The 22,643-nt window shown below is 40.4% G+C and overlaps 2 protein-coding genes across 2 annotated transcripts in view; one reads left to right on the top strand and one right to left on the bottom strand.

Moving 5' to 3' along the window:
- LOC133116435 (inactive dipeptidyl peptidase 10-like) overlaps positions 1-2,002 on the bottom strand; it is a 182,460-nt gene extending 180,458 nt beyond the window's left edge. The window contains exon 1 of the mRNA XM_061225955.1: positions 1,697-2,002. Coding sequence (XP_061081939.1) covers positions 1,697-1,756 — 60 coding nt within the window. The 5' untranslated portion in view covers positions 1,757-2,002. The remainder of the gene's footprint in view (positions 1-1,696) is intronic.
- The window catches only part of LOC133116437 (tubulin alpha-8 chain-like), a 247,914-nt gene that overhangs the window by 148,863 nt on the left and 76,408 nt on the right, over positions 1-22,643 (top strand). The window lies entirely within an intron of this gene.

Here is a 22,643-nt window from a genome sequence, read left to right as displayed (position 1 = left end):
GTAGGGGCACAGAGAGGATTGCGACGCGTATCAAACCGTCAATGAAAGTAATGGGCCTGCCACATACTTAATCAGTCAGTTTGACATGACACATATAAAGTGTTTCTAAAGAGCTATCAAACAAGGGCTTCGTAGCGTTGCATGATACACAGCGCCTCCTGTCTCTTTAAGAGGGGACTGCACCTCCATTTGCCTCCTAAAGCAGACTTTAATAGGACTGAGTGCACAGTACCAGGCCAGGTTTTAAATGGTCAACAAGGACTAGAAGGAGTTCATCCCGTTTAGAGGTTTAAAAAAAGTATATTTATTGATCAGGTCCTGGATATTAAACTGCCCACCTTCCCTTAAAGTAATGTGTATTACTTCACTGTGGGTGGTTGGGGGGCTGTATCGGGTCAGACACAGACTATTTTCATGTCACGTAAGATCTTGATCAGCATATCAGATCAGTATATCACGGAAGATGATACACCGTATATAAGGTATGATTAAAAATATATATATTTGGTAAATGACTCTGCCATGAGATAGAAGATTCCTACAACAGAGGTTTTGGGTTATTAATAACCTATAGCCTAAATAAAAAAATAAAAAAATAAATAACAGCAAGGCAAAATCAATAGTACTGCTGATTCACTGAGAATATAGGTTCAGTACACACAAGCACAAGCAAAAATCACCCCCTCAATACATAACACATACAACAATGCATTTTCGCTCCTGGACGAGTAGCTCAGCTGAAGCCTACAGTTGGGTATTGATGATACAGTGGCATCAAAGGAACGCCTGGATTTAAGGCGCGAGGCGAGTTGAGAAAACGATCCCCTTTAATGAATTGCAGCACGAAGTATAACTGCAGTGCCAAGAAATGTTCAATTCTGTTCTCCTTGTTTAGCATACACAGTGCACTGTAAAGCAATAAGGTCTCCTACATAAGGTACAATGCAATACCAACCCGTATTCATAGATAAGACAGAAAATGAAGCGGGAATGCGGAGGAAAATAACAGTAGAAGAATATGCAGTCTGACGAACTTACACTTGGCGCATCATAGTAAACAGTTTGATTATAATATGAATAATAATAAAATAAATGACAGGATTTCGTAATCCATTTGTTTTGGATAATGTGATTTTGTTAAAATATTAGCGGAAACAAACTTCTATAATTTAGTCACTCCAGGCTACGTGCGCAGAATGTAAAAAGCTTCACTGCTGCAATTTTCTTTTGTATATTTGGGAACGTGCATAAAAGACGTGACATTTTGCAAAGACCTAAAAAAAATTGGCAAGAAAAAAAAAAAAAACACGCGTGCTCCATGCACGTAAGGATGCCCGTGTGCGAACACGGTGCCTGTTCCAAGTACACAGCTTATGCGGCATTTTATTTATTGAAATATGACGCAAATATTTAATCATTTTAGTCGTAAAAACATAAACTTGTTCAAGTGACATAGCCCAAGGCAGCGATTTTTACATTGACTGGGCAAAGAGCGCAAAAATTTCCGACAGAATCACGCCTCGGCTTTAAAGTTTGGATTTTGATAATAAACTTTTCCTGGGGAAAATAACAGCTATACTGTATTGGCGATTATTGCAGGACGAGGTGGCTTTTCAAACACACATAAACCGCTGGAAGACTCAAGGTAAAGGCACGAAGAGAGTCTAAAGCCAAAAAGAGAGTTAAAAAATCTTACCTTGATTGCCTTGGTGGATTGGCATTTTACTTGATGGGAAACGGTAGCTGTCTGGTTCATGTTTGGACGCTTACTGGGTGCCGTTCCAAAGAGAGAGCGGACAGGTACTGAAAATACAACCTTTACGCGCAACCCGGCTGACCATCCACTTGTGTGCGGCGCGTGAGTATCCCTTTGCTTTAGACCCGCTGCTCGCTGTCAATCACACGTTGAATTGTGCTGCGCGCGAACGCACTGCTGAAATTACTTCTATCGGTCACCGCATGTCTTCCACCGAGTGCGTGCCGCACAGCGTCTGGTTGAACGAAATGCTGCACCCACCTCCACACAGAATGTCGCCGCACAGCGCACCAAACAGCTAAGGGGGAAACGCGTTGATCTCGGACAACGTTATTTCAGTTATTCGCTTTTGTACAAACTAAGAGCAAGCACAGTTACGCATCTGAACCCAACCAAAAGCACGACGAATACCTTACAACCGAGTATCTCAAATACCCAGCTTCTATTGCCAATCTATTCTAAAATGTAAAACCGACTGAGAGGCCAGATGGGTAGATTGCATATGCAGACGTCAGAAGTGACCAACACTTCTGCTTCACTTCTTCAACAACAATCATCATCATAATCACCTTAATCATCAGCATTTGTTTTTAAGCATTTCCTTAAATGCAGGTAAACATAATTTCTACTGGCCTCGAGTTATCTGTATTTGCCAATAATTGTAAACACACTTTTAAATTAAACCATGCAGAGCACTAACATCCAGAATCCAGAATCAGACCTTGCATGTTCTTCAAGGCAAATACACACAGGGTATTAACCGATTCATCAAAATGACAGTGATAATTGACAGAATTTAGACATCCTTCATAATCATCATCTAAAAGAACAAGGTAATAAACAGAGGCAGATAGTTCTACAGTTTGAGATGAGGCATGGTGCAATTACACCATGAATATAAAGGCCTGCAATGGCCTGTAGACTTGTTATATTACAGTTATGATCAGCTCTGGGTTTGATGAAGCGTACCATTGTGCATTATTCAAATTGCATCCAACATTGTGAAAAATTCAATGTTTCTTTCAACTGCAATTAACTGCTGCATTTGACCATTGTCAGGCAGGCAATGGTCAAATGCAGGCAGACTGGTATAACAGAGGTAATCAAGTTCGTAATCGAGGTCACAGGCAAAAGTCCAAGCACGGGGCAAACAGGTAAGACAGGTATAATCCAATTCTTGGTGGAGGTCACAGGAGAAAATCCAAACACAATAAGGCAGGCAGAACAGGAAAAGGTAGAGACCATGGTCCAAGAATCGAATACAGGGAACAGGTAACAAGAAAGGTGAAATTAATGAATGAATGAAAAGACTACAGATATAAAACAAGAAACACGAAAACAGAGCAGGAAATAGAAACGCCAAGACTGGGGAACATGGAGAGTGACAGTAAAAAATAGATATACTATATATGCCTATACCTTTATACACAGTAGCTATAGACTGGAAGATGATGCTTAGTTTTAATGGCAAGTGCTCTTCTCACGGCAATATTAAGCAATGCCACAATGCACACTTAAGGCACAGCTAATTAGCCATAGCCTCTCTCACTCTGTATCGAAAAACTCTTATATTTCCCTTTCCAGGGCATAAAAATGTTTTAGTCCACCAAAGTTTACTACAGACAGTTATTGATCTTGACATGTCAGGAGCCATGTCTCTGAAAGGTCAGGATCTCAGTAATGAGATAAGACTGTGCGATTCAACAGGTGATTAAAAGGTGCAGAGGTCTTGTCCCGAGATTACTCAACAAACTTAAGGAAACATGGCTACACTATATTTGATCTATGAATAGAATTTTTATAAGGTTGTACAATCTGTATTGGGTAATAATTAACTCCACTATCTGGCCTAAGTGAGACGGTGGGAATCTGTTAGGACTAGCGTCTCCAGTTTCTCACCTGCAGTTCAGTCATCCCTCAGTGTGAGGTCAGTAGAGCCGCCTGTGTTAGACGTTTGTCACATTACACCTCCCCAGTCATTAGACACTGAAGGGTGGTTAACCACAATGTTCCCACACTGTGACACAAGGCATTTAGTGCAGTTATCCAGCGCCATAGTGAATGTGAATGTGGCATTTTATTTTTAGCAGTGAACTGAATGCTTTGTGTGAATGTCACGTGTGAAATCATTCTGCATTGGCTGAGTTGGTTGGCACAGCCATGTGTCATTTTGCTCAATATTTGATTAGGATTTACTGCAATCAAGTGCTGAGGTAGTGGTGTCAAGTCAAGCATACAGACTTGCGTTGGGGTCAAACACCCCATCACCATCAATTAATTTCTGCTATGTTATTTTATTTCTTATTTTACCAGGACAGTCAACTGAGTTATTCTCTTTGGCAGAGATGACCCAGGGAATCACAGTGGAGAAGAATGCCTGTGCATGTGTAGCCAATCAGATATAGGGGGTGATGAAGTGGGCAGAGGTAGAGGCCCTGTTTCTATGGTAATTTGGCCAGGACCCCAGGGTTAACACTCCTGCTCTTTTGAAAAGTGCTATGGGATCCTTAATAACCACAGTGAGTCAGGACTGGTTTAACACATTATCCAAAGGGTGACATCTGCTCCTCCAGCACAGTCTCGACCTCTGCTTTGGGCTGGAATATATTCCATGGTATTTCAATTTCCAATCTCAGGCTGAATTAGAATGTGTAAGTTTAGCAAGCAAAACATGGGTATTGTTATGCTTTCCAATATTATTTTACATTGTATTAATGTATGTACTAGGTTACAGTACTTATATATTTGCTTACAACTTACAGTATCCCATCCCAGTAGATGGTTGTTGGCTATATGAAAACGAATCTTGACAGGATTTGTAGATTCTGGCATAATTTACTACTACAGTGTAGCCCCCAACCACCACCCCACCCGCCTTATATTCATTATGTATAGCACAATTGAGGAGTTTGCTCAAAGTAAAAGGTTTATTCAATTCCTCCTACCAGCAGCAATAGCTACAGGAAACCTCAAAATACTACTGCTTTAAAGATGCCTTTCCCTCCTGCACTTGCTGAGTTTCTCCTTCAGGTGAATTTCTGATGGCTGAGAAGAGGACTGAAAAATGGATGCTGGATGTGCAAGATAACAGTTTAAAGGAATCACAAATGCGCTCCATGGTTAAGCATGCAGATCTCACACTCTTTGGTTCTCCAGCAGTCGAGATACAATTCTTGCCATTCAAAGTGCCATCTTAGCATCATCGTTGCCTGTCTATCTCTCTGCAGCCATATGTCTCATGAACACATAAACAATAGATTCATATAACCATTCCAATGTTCTGTCCCTTAGATAAAAATAGAAATGACTAGCGTACAATTTACTGAAACTGTGAAGATATTTCAGTATCTACACCCACACTTCCACTGTCTCTCTTATGATAGAGCACACTCCCTCAACTTACATAGAGATACATACATGGAACCAATCATAGGACAACACAGATAGGGATCACTAGAGCTAATTGGCATATTTAATTTATTTGCCCCCAACTCTTAGGGTATGTTTGCACTGGTGTGCACTCTAATACAATGATTTCTGAACCTTGATATCAGCTATTTCTCATTGGCATTTCACGGGTGGCCTACAATCTCCATGGGCTCACCAAATACTGATTTTGGTATAGCTATGTTAGACCATTAAGGGATACTTCAACCCTGGTCCATTTTGGTTCTGGAAAATTTCATTACAATGTAATTTCCTATCCCTTGGTAAAGTCTTGGTAAATATGCAACTGGCTTCTTTAATTACTGTGAGAAGACGGTGTTGGAGAGGAGAGAATGCAGGCTGGACAGCTTTGATAGACTGGTGAGGGTGTGTCCACAGTGCAGCTCTGTTACCCCCTTCATGACCACAGGCACAAGAACAGAGGATGTGAGTGTGTAAAATAAAGGCATGACTTCACATCACGGCTAACATATCTGTGCATTTATTCTGGATAGCATGCCCCGTGTATGTTATGTTATTGTCATGTTCAGGTTGTAATAAATGCAGCACTTCATGATGATGATGACAATGATGATGATGACAATTATTAGTATTATTATTAATGACAGCAAGAATCAGCATAAGAATATGAGCACATCTGTACTCTGAATATGAGTACAGATAAATACATCATCAACACATCTTGTTTATTTGTTTAGTATAAGGGATACAGTAATATCCAGAGACCCTTACTGAGACTATATTGTACATACAGATTTTCAGTTTTATACAGCTGAGCTTTTACATATATAAAATAAATTCAGGGCAAGCAATGGCAGTGTCCCATTTTGCAATTAACCTTGTAGATTGTAAGATAGAGTAAACAATGCACTTTGACCATCTGTAGCATAATAAATATGCCCTATGCTCTTTCTCTTGGGTTTCCATGAACTGCCAATGAGTCCCAAGAAAAAGAACCACTCCGTAATTACCAGCAAAATATGCCACTGCTTTCTATAAGATGAGTTTCCAAGAGAAGCGCTGCAAGAAGCAGAAAGTGAGCACTATAGCAGGAGGGACACAAGCAAGTGGGAAGCTGCAAATATGCCTGACAGGAGCAGAAGGAATTTATACTGTAAGGGTTCATTTCATCTGCCCACACTGGAAATACTGAACGCACTTTAAGTGGAAATAAATATCTGGGCAGCTTGATAGAAACAGCTGGTGATTCCGTGTATTCTGAAGTAATGGTAAGATTAATAACCTGCAGCGCTGTAAATTATGTATATAGCTTAAATGCAATGGAAGTTTTTCTGAAAGAATAAAAAAATAGAAAGAATATTCTCCTAGTTAGAAAGGCAGAAATGCATATAAATGGAGGTCTTAACCAAGCCAAGACCCTTTCCAAATGCCTTTTTAAAAAGACAGGAACATTTTGCACCATTATGTATATTGCATTTGCATCATGGCACTATAATTAACTTACAATGTTAACTTACATGATAAAGCGATAGTCATGCAGGCTGACGACACTGCAAACACAAACACATAAGTCAATCTCAACAAGTATTTTACCCTTACTTACAGCAGAATGTCAGGAAAACAAAATAACTACTAATTTGCACTCCCAACTGCCACTGCACAGCTCATAACCTCACACCCATAAATAATGAGACAGTATGAGATGGCGGAGAGCTTTAAATACCTTAGACTCACACTGGACCATAAACTTACCTCCGATGCTGTCACAAAGGTTCTCAAACATCGGCAAACTCTTCCTGATACTCCCCAACATCAGCTCTATAAGGCCATTTTACTCTAGTGCTCCCTCCTTCCTACACTATGTTGACAAAGAACAATACATCCGCTTCACATACACAGCCTGGAAGGTTACTGCTCTTCCCAGCCCGACCTTTCACTTCTCCATGATGAATCCATTATGCATATATGCACTCAGTATAACTCCTGGATCACCCCCTCAATTTTTGCTTTTTCCCTTCTTTCCCTCAGGCTGGAGTTGGAAAAAATGAAAAATAGAAAAGGGCACGTTCTGGTAAGGGTTTTGTCCTTACAGCCATATCAGCCCCGAGCAAACATTGATTGAGTGAATGCATTATATCACAGCATAGATGTGTATAGGTTGCACCTGTTGAATGTGTTGTTGAATGTACTGTGTGCATGATGTGAACTATATGCGGCAATGTTATTTGGGCTTTGTGTACATGTACCAACTGTTAAGACCAATGTATTTATTACGTAATTATATTACTTTTGTGCTAAATTCATTCATTAATTCATTAATTCATTCATTATCCTAACCCGTTTATCCTGAGCAGGGTTGCAGGGGGGCTGGAGCCTATCCCAGCATTCATTGGGCGAAAGGCAGGAATACATCCTGGACAGGTCGCCAGTCCATCGCAGGGCACACATACCATTCACTCACACACTCATACCTAAGGGCAATTTAGACTCTCCAATCAGCCTAACGTGCATGTCTTTGGACTGTGGGAGGAAACCGGAGTACCCGGAGGAAATCCACGCAAACACGGGGAGAACATGCAGACTCCGCACAGAGAGGCCCCGGCCTACGGGGATTCGAACCCAGGACCTCCTTGCTGTGAGGCGGCAGTGCTACCCACTGCACCATCCGTGCCGCCCCTTTTGTGCTAAATAAGACAAAAAATTTAGAAGAAATGTGATGAGAAATTTTCACTTGTCAAGCAAACAGTAATTTAAAACAAGCTAATATGGTATACTTCAGAGAAAGAAATAAGATTTTAAGTCTCATTACAAGACATAATGTAATGTAAATGTAATGTAATATAAGATATGCAATGTAGCTACCATTTAGCCTAGAAAACGTAAGACACATTCAGAGTCAGTGCCTCAATGTGAGTAACTGGGTAGAAAATGAGCGAGGTAACAAAACAAAAGGGAAGGGCTATGCCACGCTTCTTGCGGTTTCTTATTTATGTTCATGAATGACATCTAATCCGTTTATCAGCGACCACATGTAATAATCTCTTATGTCCCCTGAAAGGACCTCTATGTGACGGTAACCACGGGCTCATGCATCCGTTTGTCTGAGGCCCTATCGGCTGCAATGGATCGCACAACATCTATTATTTCCAACGTGCCTGGAAGGGGGAAAAAGCCTCTTTATTTATTAGGTCTTGGCAGCTCTACTGGATTGTGCGTTCCGACTTGTGAAGCATTGAGTTTGGCAGAACGTGTTTGTTTCTCATTAAGGCCGGCATTAGATCTAAGATCCCTTACAGGACAGCTGTGTCTGACTAGCTTCCATTCGTTCCCACCTGCCATAGTCTGCATATTCTCATTCAATCCAAGGATGTGGTCGATTCCCTGTCAACCACACTGTCGAGTCAGATTAAAAATGCCTTCATTTAATAAATCTCCCTTCAGATTTATGCAATGTTTATAGTGTATATGTTTTTTTCCCATTGTTTCCCATTAGCAGCCATCATCATATTGGGGCATTAAATGGTCACATTGGGTGTACAAGCTTGCTCTAAAATTACATAAAGGGATGGTAGATAATATAATGTCCATATCCATTTTAACACTCATTATTGTCTTACTGTAACAGAGTCAAATTACATTGGTAGAAGTTTTATGTATGGGTGAAGCCTTTTACAAGATACAGTGCATAGTGTACAAAGTGTGTGTGTATATATATATATATATATATATATATATATATATATATATATATAGCATGTACAGTATAACTACTTTTAAAGGTTGTTCTTTTGGCTCCTGAGATTTCATGCTACGGAGTGATGGCAGAATAATCTGAGGCTCTTCATTCGAACAGATGTTTTGTGCCATTGAAAAAAGAATATAAATGAAAAATAACATTTAAAAAAGCAAAGCTGAGAAATCAATCTTTACAAATGTAATTTCCACTCCGCAACTTTGGAAGGCCGATTAAATGCCCGAGGTCTAAATTAAAAACCATATATTTGACTTACAATGATGGCCATCTGGGAAGGAAGCAAGAAAGAAATATTGCTTATAATTTGTACCTTTCACTTTTGCAATAAGGCCATGCCTTGTCATTGCGGCTATCCGGAAAAGCACTGACATTCCATACACCATGTATATTGCATATTGCGTTGTGTCAATGTGCACATTATATTGTACTTTAATGCAAGCACAGTAACACAAATGGCCCTTTTAGGGAAAAGTACTTTTATGTCTTATTCTATTAAATCCAGCTACAAGGGCACAATGGCGGAATTTGATGGGAACTGGTGATTGCTTATGGAAGTGAATCACCGTTTTTGGTTGAAAGAGTTTGCTTCCATTTGAATGAGATTGCAAAAACCTAATTGTGTAAATCCATTAAGCTGTCTTTTTTCCAATGTGCTCATGGGGAAAGATTTCTGATATATGCAGGTGGTTGAAAGCACTTGCGCTTCCATGAGAATGCATACAGCAGAGACCGACATACATAAGGAAGCAGAATAATCTTCTCTTCACTTTATATACAGTGGACTGAATCAACACTTTCTCCTCAAATTTGACATAGCAATCAAAGTGAGAGTGACTTTTTTTTCCACTGAGTTTTTAGAATGTTAATTTGGTAATTAATGAACACACTAAAACCAAAGTCAGTTCAGCAATCACCAAGGCTGACTTAATAAATGTATTTCTTAGCAATGTTTGTTATCAAAAGCTGCAAACATGAGCTTCACCAGTACTTTACTTTACTTTTCTCACAAACAATTTTTAAAATATATATGTATCTTACATTAGTTTGGTATTTCTTGATGGTCCTAATTCATCTTTATGCATTTTGTATGAAGCAAAGATGAAAAATGGGTACTTTAGCATCACAAGGTTAAAAATTAAATTCTTGATCATATTGATCAGAATAGTCAAGGTCATGGCTGCAACTGTGTACACAAATATAACAAGAGAGGCTTTTCATATCTCAAATGCTAATAAGATACACTAGCAACAGTAAATGTTCAGTTGAAATATAGGCCCATTTAAGCATCTAAACGACCATTTTAAATGGGAAACTACAGTATGTTATTCTTTAAGATGAAAATAAAAAATAATAGTATGCGTTTATCATCATTGTAATTATACTAATGACACTAAAATCACTAATGACACTACCATCATCATCATTACCATTACCAATGGCTTTGTTTATCCTCATCATCATCATCATCATCATCACAACCATCATCATATCATCATACTCATCAATAAAAGATAAAAGCCTACACTTACTGTATGCATATGGCTTTGAGGTCTTAATTATAATATTTCTCAGCGTTTGCACAGATCCAAATGGTTAATGCTCTTCACACTTAGCATGTCAGATAAAACAAAATATATTTGGCTTTCAATAATGTTTAACTTTTTTATGAAGGAGCAAAAGAGAGAATCTGCCAAACATTTTCTCAGATACTATTTGTTCTTCAGATTCAACATAACACTTCATTCACCTGCTGTTGTGTTGTTAGTTTGCAGGTTTCAAAAGGTAAACAAATCCTATTTCTATTCAAACAAGGTAAGCAGTTCAGATAATGACCTAGCATCAGTTGATCAGAACCCAAGCTCATTTGACACCACTCTGCAGCAGGAGGGTCTCTGTGGGGGCCTTGCAGGAGAAAGAGTGCGGTCTGTAAACATCTGTAAGCAATTCTTTCATTCATTTACAAATGTTCTGGGAGAACTGAAATGTGTATTGTCCCAGAAAACAAATAACTAATTATTAAATAGATTATAAGCATTTGAAACACTTTTTGGGCCTCACAGGTATTTTATGAAAATCGTTGGGAAAACTATGGCAGGGGTCAGCTGCTTTGCAGATTGAAACCAATTCAATTGAAATTCAATTCAATTTCATTTCAATTCCATGCAATTTTAGCAGGTCTACCTTGATTTTACATTAAGAAAAGCATGTCTGATTTTAGCTTGCTTTATGAGACAGTTATTATTGTCAGCAGTCAGTTGTTTAAGGAAAATCTTTCACTATGGTGATTTGTGGATGAAAAGCAACACCCTATCATGGTTATGTATCATTTAATGGTTCAGAACACTGAGAGTCAACAACATCGCAGACAGAATATTCATTATGAACAATGTGAAGCATTTAGACAGATTATAGATAATAAGCACAATTACCTCAGGCTAAAGCCGGGCTTAGCATAATAGGGGAGAGTAAAGGTTGCATTCCTCTCTCCCAGTTGTTATTTCAAACGAGCACGCAGAAATAGGGTTTATATAATCTCCCGGAAATGAAAATGGATAAATCAAAGCAAACGACAGCTGTATTGCAATGGCCCCTATGGACAAATGGTTCTATCAGATTTAACAATTAATGGATATGAGCCAGTGCCTCTCCCGGTCTCATATTGGGAACGCGAGGCTGAAGACATCACCACAGAAACAATTAATAAGCTACATTCATGTAAGATGCCCTGTCAACACCACTTCCCAAAACATTGAAATGTTTACTCTCAACTTCATGACAAAAAAATAAAACGGTCTATGGTCGTATGGAATTCATTTAATCTACAAATGGCTGTTTTTAACCTTGAGGCCAAATAAAAGCATATCTACATAATGCCAAGTTTTTAATCAGGGACTGAAGCGCCTCCTGGTAAGACCAGAACTCACATTAAGAAGCATGAATGTGTTCTCATTCATGTACTAGTGATAATAGTGTATGTGTAATATTGGGGTGGGGATGGAGGGGGTACTAGTGATAATAGTGTATGTGTAATATTGGGGTGGGGATGGAGGGGGTACTAGTGATAATAGTGTATGTGAAATGTGGTGGTGGGGATGGAGGGGGTAATAGTGATCCATCCATCCATCCATCCATCCATCCAATATCACCCGCTTAACCGGAGTCGGGTCGCGGTGCCAGTAGGCTAAGCTGGGTATTCCAGGCGTCCCTCACCCCAGCAACGCATTCCAGCTCCTCCTGGGGGATCCCGAGGCGTTCCCAGGCCAGCAGAGTTATATAATCTCTCCAGCGGGTTCTGGGTCTACCTCGGGGTCTCCGCCCAGTTGGACGAGCCCGGAAAACCTCCGGATCAGATGCCCAAACCATGTTTGGGTTTACCGGGTCTGTCCGGCGGCCTCCCCGGCCGCTTGATCCAACTCACCACCAGGTGGTGATCAGTTGACAGCTCTGCTCCTCTCTTCATCTGAGTGTCCAAGACATACGGCCGCAGGTCTGATGATATGACCACAAAGTCGATCATCGATCTTTGGCCTAAGGTGCTCTGGGACCAAGTACACTCATGAGCTACACTATGCTTGAACATGGTGTTTGTTATCGACAATCCATGACCAGCACAGAAGTCCAATAACAAGACACCACTTGGGTTAAGATCGAGCAGGCCATTCCTTCCAATCACCCCCTTCCAGGTCTCTCCGTCATTGCCCACGTGAGCATTGAAGTCGCCCAGCAGAACTATGGAGTCTCCAGGTGGCACCTTTTCCAGGATGCCGCCCAGTAACTCCAAGAAGGCCGGATACTCTAAACTGCTGCTTGGTGCATAAGCACAAACGACAGTCAGAGCTTTCCCCCCAGCGACACGTAGTCACAGAGAGGCGACCCTCTCGTTCCCCGGGTGGAACTCCAACACAGTGGCGCTCAGCCGGAATAGAGTCCAGCCCCTCTCCAGGAGTTTGGTTCTGGAACCAGTGCTGTGCGTGGAGGTGAGCCCAACTATATCTAGTTGGTACTGCTCCGCCCCCCGCACTAGCTCCGGTTCCTTCTCCACCAGAGAGGTGACTTTCCACGTCCCCAGAACCAGTCAGCGACTCCGAGGATCAGCACGCCCGGATCCCCGCCTTTGCCTACTGCCCGTTGGGCAAAGCACCCGACTCCGATGCCGACCCCTGCAGGTGGTGAGCCCACAGGGCGGCGGCCCCACATGACCAATTTGGGCTGTGCCCGGCCGGGCCCCATGGGATAAGGCCCGGCCACCAGATGCTCGCCGACGAGCTCCCCTCCCGGGTCTGGTTCCAGAAGGGGGCCCCGGTTTCCCTTTTCCGGGCGAGGTATCTTGGTACTTGTGAGGCCGTGTCATGGAGTCTTTGAATCGCTCTTAGTCTGGCCCCTCCCCCGGGACCTACTAGTGATAATAGTGTATGTGAAATGTGGAGGTGGGGATGGAGGGGGTACTTGTGATAATAGTGTATGTGAAATGTGGTTCTGGGGGCGGGGGTTCCAGGGCATTGATACATTATCTGGGAATGGCTGTGGGGGTGTGAGCCGGCTGCAGTGTGAAAGACTAACCTGAGATGCTCTGGTCATCTCTGCAGAGTGGGCTGGGCAGAGCTTACTGTAACGGTGAAGGTTAACTGCTAGAGATGCCAGAGGATCTTTAAACTCTACTTGGACTTCCAGGCCTGTATGAAAGCCTGCTGGTCCCCTCTGATTTCTCGGAGGCCCACCAGGTTTCTCCTTCTGTGCAGAGAATGGGGCATGTAGCACAGTGATGGCCTCTCCCACCCTGGGAACGCTTTGCTCTTCCGCCATGCCAGTCCGGACACCCGTGTTTGTTTGCTAATTTCAGGTTATATTTTGCCGATTTTACCGACATCCTCATCAGTTCTTCTTCAACCCCCCACAGCCCTGATATCGGATGCCTTTCACTCCCACAGAGCCAGTCGCCATACTCTAGGATTGTGTGGATGTATAGGCCAAAGAGCTCATCCCACCCCTCAAGCGTGGTGGAAATCTGCCATCCAAACAAACCATTCAGCATGGAGAGGCAGATACGTTTGTATGAGGCTTAACTCACTGAGACAATCACTCAGTGAAAAACACATTTTCATTAGCTAGACCCTCTTACTCCCTGTACCTTAAGAGCATACGTTACTTTAATGAGGATATGGCAGGGCAGGTAAGTCTGATTTGATTTAATTTAATCTTCCCTTAAACCGGCAAAGTTCATTTGATCTAATCTACCTCTTAGACTGAGTTAGATTTAATTGCATGCACCCTTGAACAATCTACATCTGATGCTGTATCTAAATTCAATATTTTGCTTTCTCAGTATTAAGATATGGTAACTGGAAGTAAATGGTCTGTGTCAAGAGAAATTAGTTATGTGAATTGAATGACTCAAACTTTAGGTTGTGATTAGTCAGTCCAATTAGTCAGTCCAATTTTAAAATTGTGGAATTAAGTTGACTTTGCACATACAGTATCTATCTCAGTAGATAGATAGTGCCCCCAGTTGCCCAGATGTACAGTACTTACAATAATATTATATGTGAAATCTATACATAATATAAAATATAATTATGCTCTGAGAAGGCTACAGGGTAGTTTGGCAGCTGGAATTACATTAAATCACATTTGCTACCTGGACAAGTTTTCAACATGGTTGGTTATTCGAACACATTAAATTAAGTCATATCAAAATATTAAGACATAGCCATGGCAATGAAATGAAATAATTTCCAAACTTATTGGGGTAAAACATAAGACAGATAATGCAATCAACAACTGCAATATAATAGTCATAGGGTGAACAGAACTTATTGCATTGCTTAAAATTTTCACAAAGTTTCTTGTAAACATTTAACAAACTTGCCAGGACAGCTAGCAATAATACATTTTTCAAGATCACATAAAAAGAGACACAAATACGTCTTATATCTTCAAGACAAAGATATTAAATAATGTTGCGATGATCCCAGTCGTAGTCTGGGATGTGCTGATGCGTTAAAAGCGAGCTGATTAAAGCCCTACATCACATTTTTATTCTACGTCAATTAAAGACTGAGTTTCCGAAGATCCCGGGTTACCTCTGAATATTTGAGTACTGCATAATGTACGATAGATCTTGTGAATGTGGGCAGCACACGGTTCTCTAACCAATTTCCCCATACGTTTTAACCAAAATTTAATAAGTCTCATCTTGGATGTGCACGATTTAGTTTAGTTTTCAAATGGGATTTTTTATTCCGCTATGGCAATTCTGTTCGTAGGCTATAATTCACAGAGCCCCGGGACCCTCCTGGCAAGCGATGAATCCAAAAGTGGCTTTTGATAAATAATCCATGCGCTAATCACTTCCCCGCGATTCTGAACTGTGTGGCCACACCGCGGGAAAGACCTCCCCGTGGCTACTGACTCCCCGTGGGTATGACAATTGTTAACACTGTCACTACATTTCGGTGGTTTGATATTTCCCATCTGTGCGGTGCGAGCGCGGTGCGGGCGTCGAGCGAATACAATGAGGACACCACCATGGTGTAATACGCTTTACTTTTTTCTTGCCTACTCTCTAACGCTCAATTTCAATAGGAAGTTCAAAGCTTGTCGTAATGTTCTAACGAGTAGGACTGGTTGGCAGGCACAAGGGGAATATCTTGCAGAATAAAAAGTTGTTAAATGTATCGACTGCCTGGTTAATCTGCTGGAAAAGTACTGCATCACTTTCGCGGGTTGTTTCTGTACAAGAATAAAACGGATAGGTTAATAAGTGGATCCTTGCCTTAGAAGGACATAGTTCCTCATTGATCCTCTGGAACAACTACCAAGATTGTGTATTGCTTATTGTCAGGTGACTGTTTGTTATAAATTATGTTACATTGCATGTCTGCACATGCTCATTTTAACATGAAAAAAGCACATGACTACGTCCACTGCCTGTCCAAGAACAAAACAAATGGATAAATAATGTTTGCGGTAAACTGAATTCATGATTCTCGGATGATTCAATTGAAAATGATGCCATAATTCCACATCTCACTACCCAGCATTACACCCTTGACTGGTTCTTTTGAGGCTGATTTAATTGAACTTTCCTCAATAAGAAGAACAATAAGAATAAAGATATGAAGAATAAGAAGAATATTTTATGTCTTGTACTACAGGGTATAAGACAGTGGGACCCTGGAAAAGTGCTCAGCTGTTGTTGGGGCTACAAAAAGACTATATCAATATAATCACACAGGGAAAGGAAATCATTGGCTAACACTGGCTCACATCAGTAACCATGGACGGCCACAAACAGGTGAAGAGGGGCATCAGGACCATGGACAGCGGTAGTGCCCGAGACTGGCCCACACATCACAGCAGTGTTCAGCACCATGGACAGTGTACAGCTGGACCATGGCAGGATTCCCAGAAATACTGTACAGAACCTGACTCTCCACGTAATTCAGATTACACTCCTGTTTTCCTTTCATAGGCTAATCCGACAGCGAAAAGCGTCGCAGTCGTGTGTGAATCTGGGCTGTCCGAGGGAGGTATAAACGTCCGTCTTTTGGTGATCTTCCAAGGCCCAGCTGGTCTCTTACTAATCTTCTTTTCCAAAATGGCCAGTGTGATTGCTTTTGTTAGAACCCGTTTTTCTCCACAGTTTCTTTTCCCCCATTGTTCTTCTTTCGCCGTCGTGCCAGAAGAAATCATTTCAGCCCTCAGGATTGGTGTTCCTGGATTACCCACTCGCCCCACATCAGGAAAAACTATTCCACACCTCAAGAACGTTTAACGTGTCCATTTGTACATTTTCCCTGGGTTTTATCTGGAAATTCATCCAGCTTCTCCCTGTAAACTTAACTCAAGGCTCCTATCAGTTACACACATTATTGTAGATCACATACATGATGATTCAGTCCAGGAGGGCAGCAGTGTCAGCTGGCTTCCAACATGTGTCAGCACCACTGATTGATTTAAGTCACTGAATGGCTAAAAGGTCCATGCCTTGTTCTCAAAGCCTTAACTGGCTGTGGATTGAAAGAAACCACACAAATCTGTAGACACGGAGAACATGAGTTTATACCTCTCCAGAACATGCATTTATACCACTGCATTGGATGATGACAGTAAATAATCAAATGTTCTTTTCACAGAGAATTGTGGAGCATATTAAAAATAAATGTCTTTGATGTATTCACTTTTACACTTTAAATGGTTTCAGATCTGAAGGAGTTTTTGAGACCTCAGCTGCAGTAGAAGTGTTCCCACCATTTAACTCCAAATGGTGAACAAGGTCACTTATTTAAAGGTTCAAGAAAACGGCTGGCATTTACCATCCTCTTGAGCTGAGGAAGTGGACTGCAGTGGCATGAATTATCATGTATTTTATGCTTAAACTCAAATTTGGTTTGGATTTGTGCTCAGCTAATTTTAGAGTGTTGAACCTGCCCTGTGATGCAAAGAATGAAATAATTTAGTTCAATAAAGAGTGATGAACATGGAAGTATTGATTGCTGTCCGTCAATGTCAAACAGTGTGTGTTTAGATATCACCTTGAAACTACTAGAATAGTTCCACACTATTCAGATTAGATCTAAGTGTTAGCCAAGGGCTAGATTACATCAAATGCAATTTGTCCCAGAAATTGAGTGATGAAATTAAAATCACTTTGTATTACTTACAGTACTGAATGCTTATTTTTATCTCAACAGCAAACAAAATCTTTTTCCCCAGCTTATAACATTCTTTGTCAGTGAAAGAATATAGCAACTGTTTCATTTGTTTTCAAACTGATCCAGGCTAAGCACAGCTGTTTGCAGATTTCAGGTGGGCAAAATTCTGATTTCCTTCATTGGGTCACAGATCATACATTATCCAAGTGCATATCTGTTCTGTTTTGTGGCGAACGTCTTCGCCACAAAACAGCCCACAAAACGGCCACAGGAAAATAAAACGACCCTTAAAAACCAGGGCGAACAACCCAACAAAAATGAATGCTGAAAACGAGCACTACAACCCCAGACCGGGGACAAAATAAAATAGCAACCTAGTAAAAAAAACACTTGGCACGAAAACAAAGAACCTTGAGACGCAGCTCAGGAAAAAACACAAACCAAAATACATGTACCGGGGACAACGTCCCTCACCCGCAAGCTCACACGAGCTGAAAATGAAATCAAAGAAAAACAAAGAACCTTATGGAAGGCGTCAGCCGTGCACACAGCACCAACAGGCTGAGCGTCTTCCTTACCTTTTCTTTTTGTTTTGTTTTTTAAATGAGACAGAAACCCGAACCTGCACGATACCTGACTCAATAAGGCTCAGAGTCTTACCGCGTGCATACCGGCTTGGTATCAGAGCGAACAGTAACACCAAAGCGTCGACCGATTGTCAAAGAGGGCTTTAAATACCTTCTGGAGGTAGACACCCCGTTGGCACTAATGAGAACCAGGTACACTAATGAGTACCACGACCGGTACTACCTCCCAACCCTGACAGCCACAGCCTATTTGAGTATTGTTGCTGACCATGTGCATCCCTTCATGGCCACAATGTACCCATCCATTAATGGCTATTTCCAGCATGATAATGCACAATGTGACAAAGCAAAAGTCGTCTCAAACTGGTTTCATGAACATTACACTGAGTTCAATGTTCTTCAGTGGCCTTCCTAATCACCAGATCTGAATCCAATAGAACACCTTTGGGATGTGGTGGAATGGGATATTTGCAGCATGAATGTACAGCTGTAAAATCTGCAGAAATTGCATGATGCAATCATGTCAACATGGAATCTCGGAATATCTTGTGGAATCCATGCTACGAATAGTTGAGGCTGTTTTCTAAGTGAAGAGGCCCTAATCCAGTATTAGTATAAATACCCTTGTACACCCTTGTAAATTACATTTCTGATTATATTTTCCAAACTAATTAAAACTGCCCATAATGTGAATCTTGATTCCGTTCAGCCAATGCTCCTTATGACACATATTCTTTATTTTTCTTGTTTGTGCGCGTCATCCCCTTTTCCAATTTGAACAATTAATTACCTTCAAACAAGTTTTCTAAGATATGTTATTAACCCATTGCTGTTGGTTTCCATAGCTTCTATAATGAATGCGCTTCAGAAGGCAAAACTAATTAATTATCACATAACAAAGCAACATCTCACTTGTGACAGAAAAAAAAGTTCCTCCCTGGAACTTTTCTTCCCACATTCAAATAGTCACCAAATGTTGTGGGGTGCAAACACTGGGGCAGCCCTAGTTTAAATGTCTGTGACAAAGAATCTGTATGTGATCTAAAGCAAACCTGAACTGTAAATGGTACAGTTTGAACACATTTTAAAGCAATATTTCTTTTTTTCATTTTTTTTTTCACTGTCTATAAATTATTTAAAAAAAGGAAAAGGGCCTGGTGCAAAAGTTTGGAAACCCTTATTCTTTGTTACTTTTCAGAAAGCCCAGGTGATTTACTCATTAGGGCTTCAATGAGACAGGTGAGTATAATTCCATGGCTGAACTTTTTATTCTGAAGTAACTCCATGCCTTTTAAAGTATCCAACTGCAGTGATTGTTCTGTCTGGTGTTAACAACCATTGATTCCTCTAAGCAGTTGTCCAAGGATTTCAGAATGAAGACGGTTCATTTCCACAAAGAAGGAGAAGGCTACAAAAGCTCCCAACATTGTTTCAAACTACCTATTCCCACTGTCAGAAACATTATTAGAAAATGGAAGATAAATGGAACAGTCAAAGCAAGGTCTGGTAAACCAAGAAACATTTCAGATAGAATGGCCTGAGGAAAATGCTCAGAAGAACCCACACATCACTGCAAAAGAGCTGTAAAAAAGAGGTTGAGCTGTTCATAGGACAACAATACAATGCAATCAAAACATATGCAGAAAGAATGACCACAAAACTAAGCATCTGAAGTATACAAAAGAAGACATTGAGAAACCTGAAGCCTTTTTGAACAATGTGCTTTGGACTGAAGAATCCAAAATGGAACTTTTTGGCCACTACCAAAGAAGGTATGTTTGGAGAAAAAAAGGTGAAGCCTTTGTAGAGAAGAACACCTGTTAAACATGGCGACGGATCATTATGCTTTGGGGTTGTGTGACAGCTGGGGGCACAGGAAATCTTGGACAAGTTGAAGTTTTAGGGGCTAATATTCAAAAGTATATGATGACAATGATCCTAAGCATACCTCAAAATCAACCATGAAGTACCTCCAGGAAAGACAGATGAAGGTTTTGGAATGGCCACCACAGTCCCCAGACTTGAATATTATTGAAAATCTGTGAAGAGATCTCAAACATGTAATACATGCAAGGAGGCCGAAGAATATTTCGCCTGGAAGAATGGGGAAAAATTCCAAAAACAAAGCTGTTATAGTTGCCCGAGGGGGAGTTACAAAGTGCTAACTGACAGGGCTCCCAAACTTTTACACAGGCCCTTTATTTTAACTGTAAATTTTTTTAATAAAAAGTAATCTTGCTTCAAAATTTAAAGAAATGTGTTATGTTTAACATGTCATTTAAAGGTCAGGTTTGCTACCGTTCACTTAGATGTTCATTGTAAAAGGCTTTTTGACCAGGGGTGCCCAAATATTTGCACACTATTGTATGTATTGAAAATATTTGTGCTTTCTTTAGTGTTTTAAACCACCTCAGCACTACAATTCATCCCACTTCCAACTCATCCTTCGAGACAGTATGCTTACTATTATCTGTGAAAGGCAGTCTGGGACAAAGGTTGTGTCAATCAAGCAAAATCCCTGTGAAAATGCAATAAGCTGATTCTGTTCAGCATCCTTTTCTTGGACCTTGGATTTTATCTTGGAAATGTGGTACATTAGTGTGCAAGCGTCTGGGCGGTTGGAAAGAGAATGCAATTACAACAGTTCCCCTCTTGAGCTGATTATGCAGACATGATAAGTGTGCTCTTGCTTTTATTTGAAATGGCAAATAAAAAGAAGCAATGCCAAGAAGTTTTCATTTAAATCTAAATCAGTTCCTTTCAGATTTAATTAAAATCTCTCCAAAATAGAAATAAGGAGTGTATTAACTTGGCAAAGCAATACACTGTTAAATGAAAACCAATTTCTATTCATTCAGTTTTAATTGGCACTAAACCCATAATATTTTCTCTGGTCTTGCTATGAAACTGCACCCATTTTTCACTGTGAGTTAGTACACCGGGAAAGGGCAGGTGACAGTATTGCACTCTTCTTCAAAGAAAATGAAAGCCGTGACTGTGTCACTTGCTGCCAGGGAAACACTGACTGCAAGCGCCTCATATAATCAAAGAGCATGCATTCCCAACAGACAATAAAATATACCCATATGCAGGCACAGAATATATGAGAATATTAATGACATATAAAGTGTTGGTATAAGGGAAGTCTGAGATCCGTAAGAGTATATATTGTATAGCAGCTTACACCATCTTTTACCTGTACATCAGCCAATCATGTTAAATGCACACAATCAATTGAATGCATTAAAGCATACAGACATGGTCAAGAGGTTCAGCTGTTTTTCTATTTTTCATACTGAATGTCAGAAAAATCTAAGTGACTTTGACCGTGGTATGATTATTGGTTCTGTTAAGGGTGGTTTGAATATCTCAGATATCTCCTGGGATTTCCATGTACAACAGCCTCTATAGAGAATGGTGCAAAAAAATGTGGGCAAAAACTCACGCAAATAACCACACATTACAATAGTGGCATGCAGAAGAGCATCTGTGAACACACAACACATCAAACCTGGATAGATAGGCTACAGCGGCAGAAGTCCAATAAGCCAAACAAATATCTAATAACATGCTCACTGAGCGTATATACTTATATATGATAAATATATTAAATATAATGGTTTCTTCAATACATGCAGTAAACTCCTCTCCAGCAATATATAGTCCTCTCCATGAGTTCAATGTTGTAAATCCCTTAAAAACCTGCATTGCATTTTAAGATACACACAAATTACAGTTCCATGGGTTATGAATCAGTTACCATAATTTCAGAACTCACAAAATCACCAGCTGTTTCTATCAAGCTGCCCAGATATTTATCTCCACGTAAAGCGTATTCAGTGTTTCCAGTGTGGGCAGATTAAATGCAGCCTTACAGTATAAATTCCTTCTGCTCCTGTCTGGCTTATTTTCAGCTTCCCACTTGCTTCTTTTTTCTTGTCCTCCTCATTTTACAGCTGGCTTGCCACTTTATGCTGTGGTTCTGTTAAAACACATCCTTTTGGTGGTAATTACATCAAGGAGTGTGTTTTGTTCATTGGCATTTCTCTACTGTTTGTGAAAACAAAGACGGAAAAAGAAAAAAAAATGGCAGAACTGCTAGAAATCAGTTCAAAGTTCATCGTTCATCAGGCACACATTGTAACTAATGTAATTCATATGGACATATGGATTATGTACAGAATTGAGGATGGAAAATTCTTACAGTGCATGAATTGGAATTAACAAAGAAGCATGGCAAACAAAAAAAACCCCATCTAAATATGAATATGTATATTTTCCATGTGTCTCCATTTTCTAATAATTACTTTTCAAGTTTTTAACAAAAACACTTTTAATGAAAATACTCACACTTCTGTGCCAGTTGCTTAAATGGGTTACAATCTCAGAGATGGTGGCAAATGAATCTGATAGAGGTGTCAATCTGGTTGTGAGAGATCTATGAAGCACTGACAACTGGAAACCCAGGAGCTGGTTACTGTTCC

This window comes from Conger conger, chromosome 17 (assembly GCF_963514075.1).
Source record: "Conger conger chromosome 17, fConCon1.1, whole genome shotgun sequence".
NCBI lineage: Eukaryota > Metazoa > Chordata > Actinopteri > Anguilliformes > Congridae > Conger > Conger conger.
Note: the sequence above shows the minus strand (reverse complement) of the source record. Positions and strands in the feature narration are given on the sequence as shown.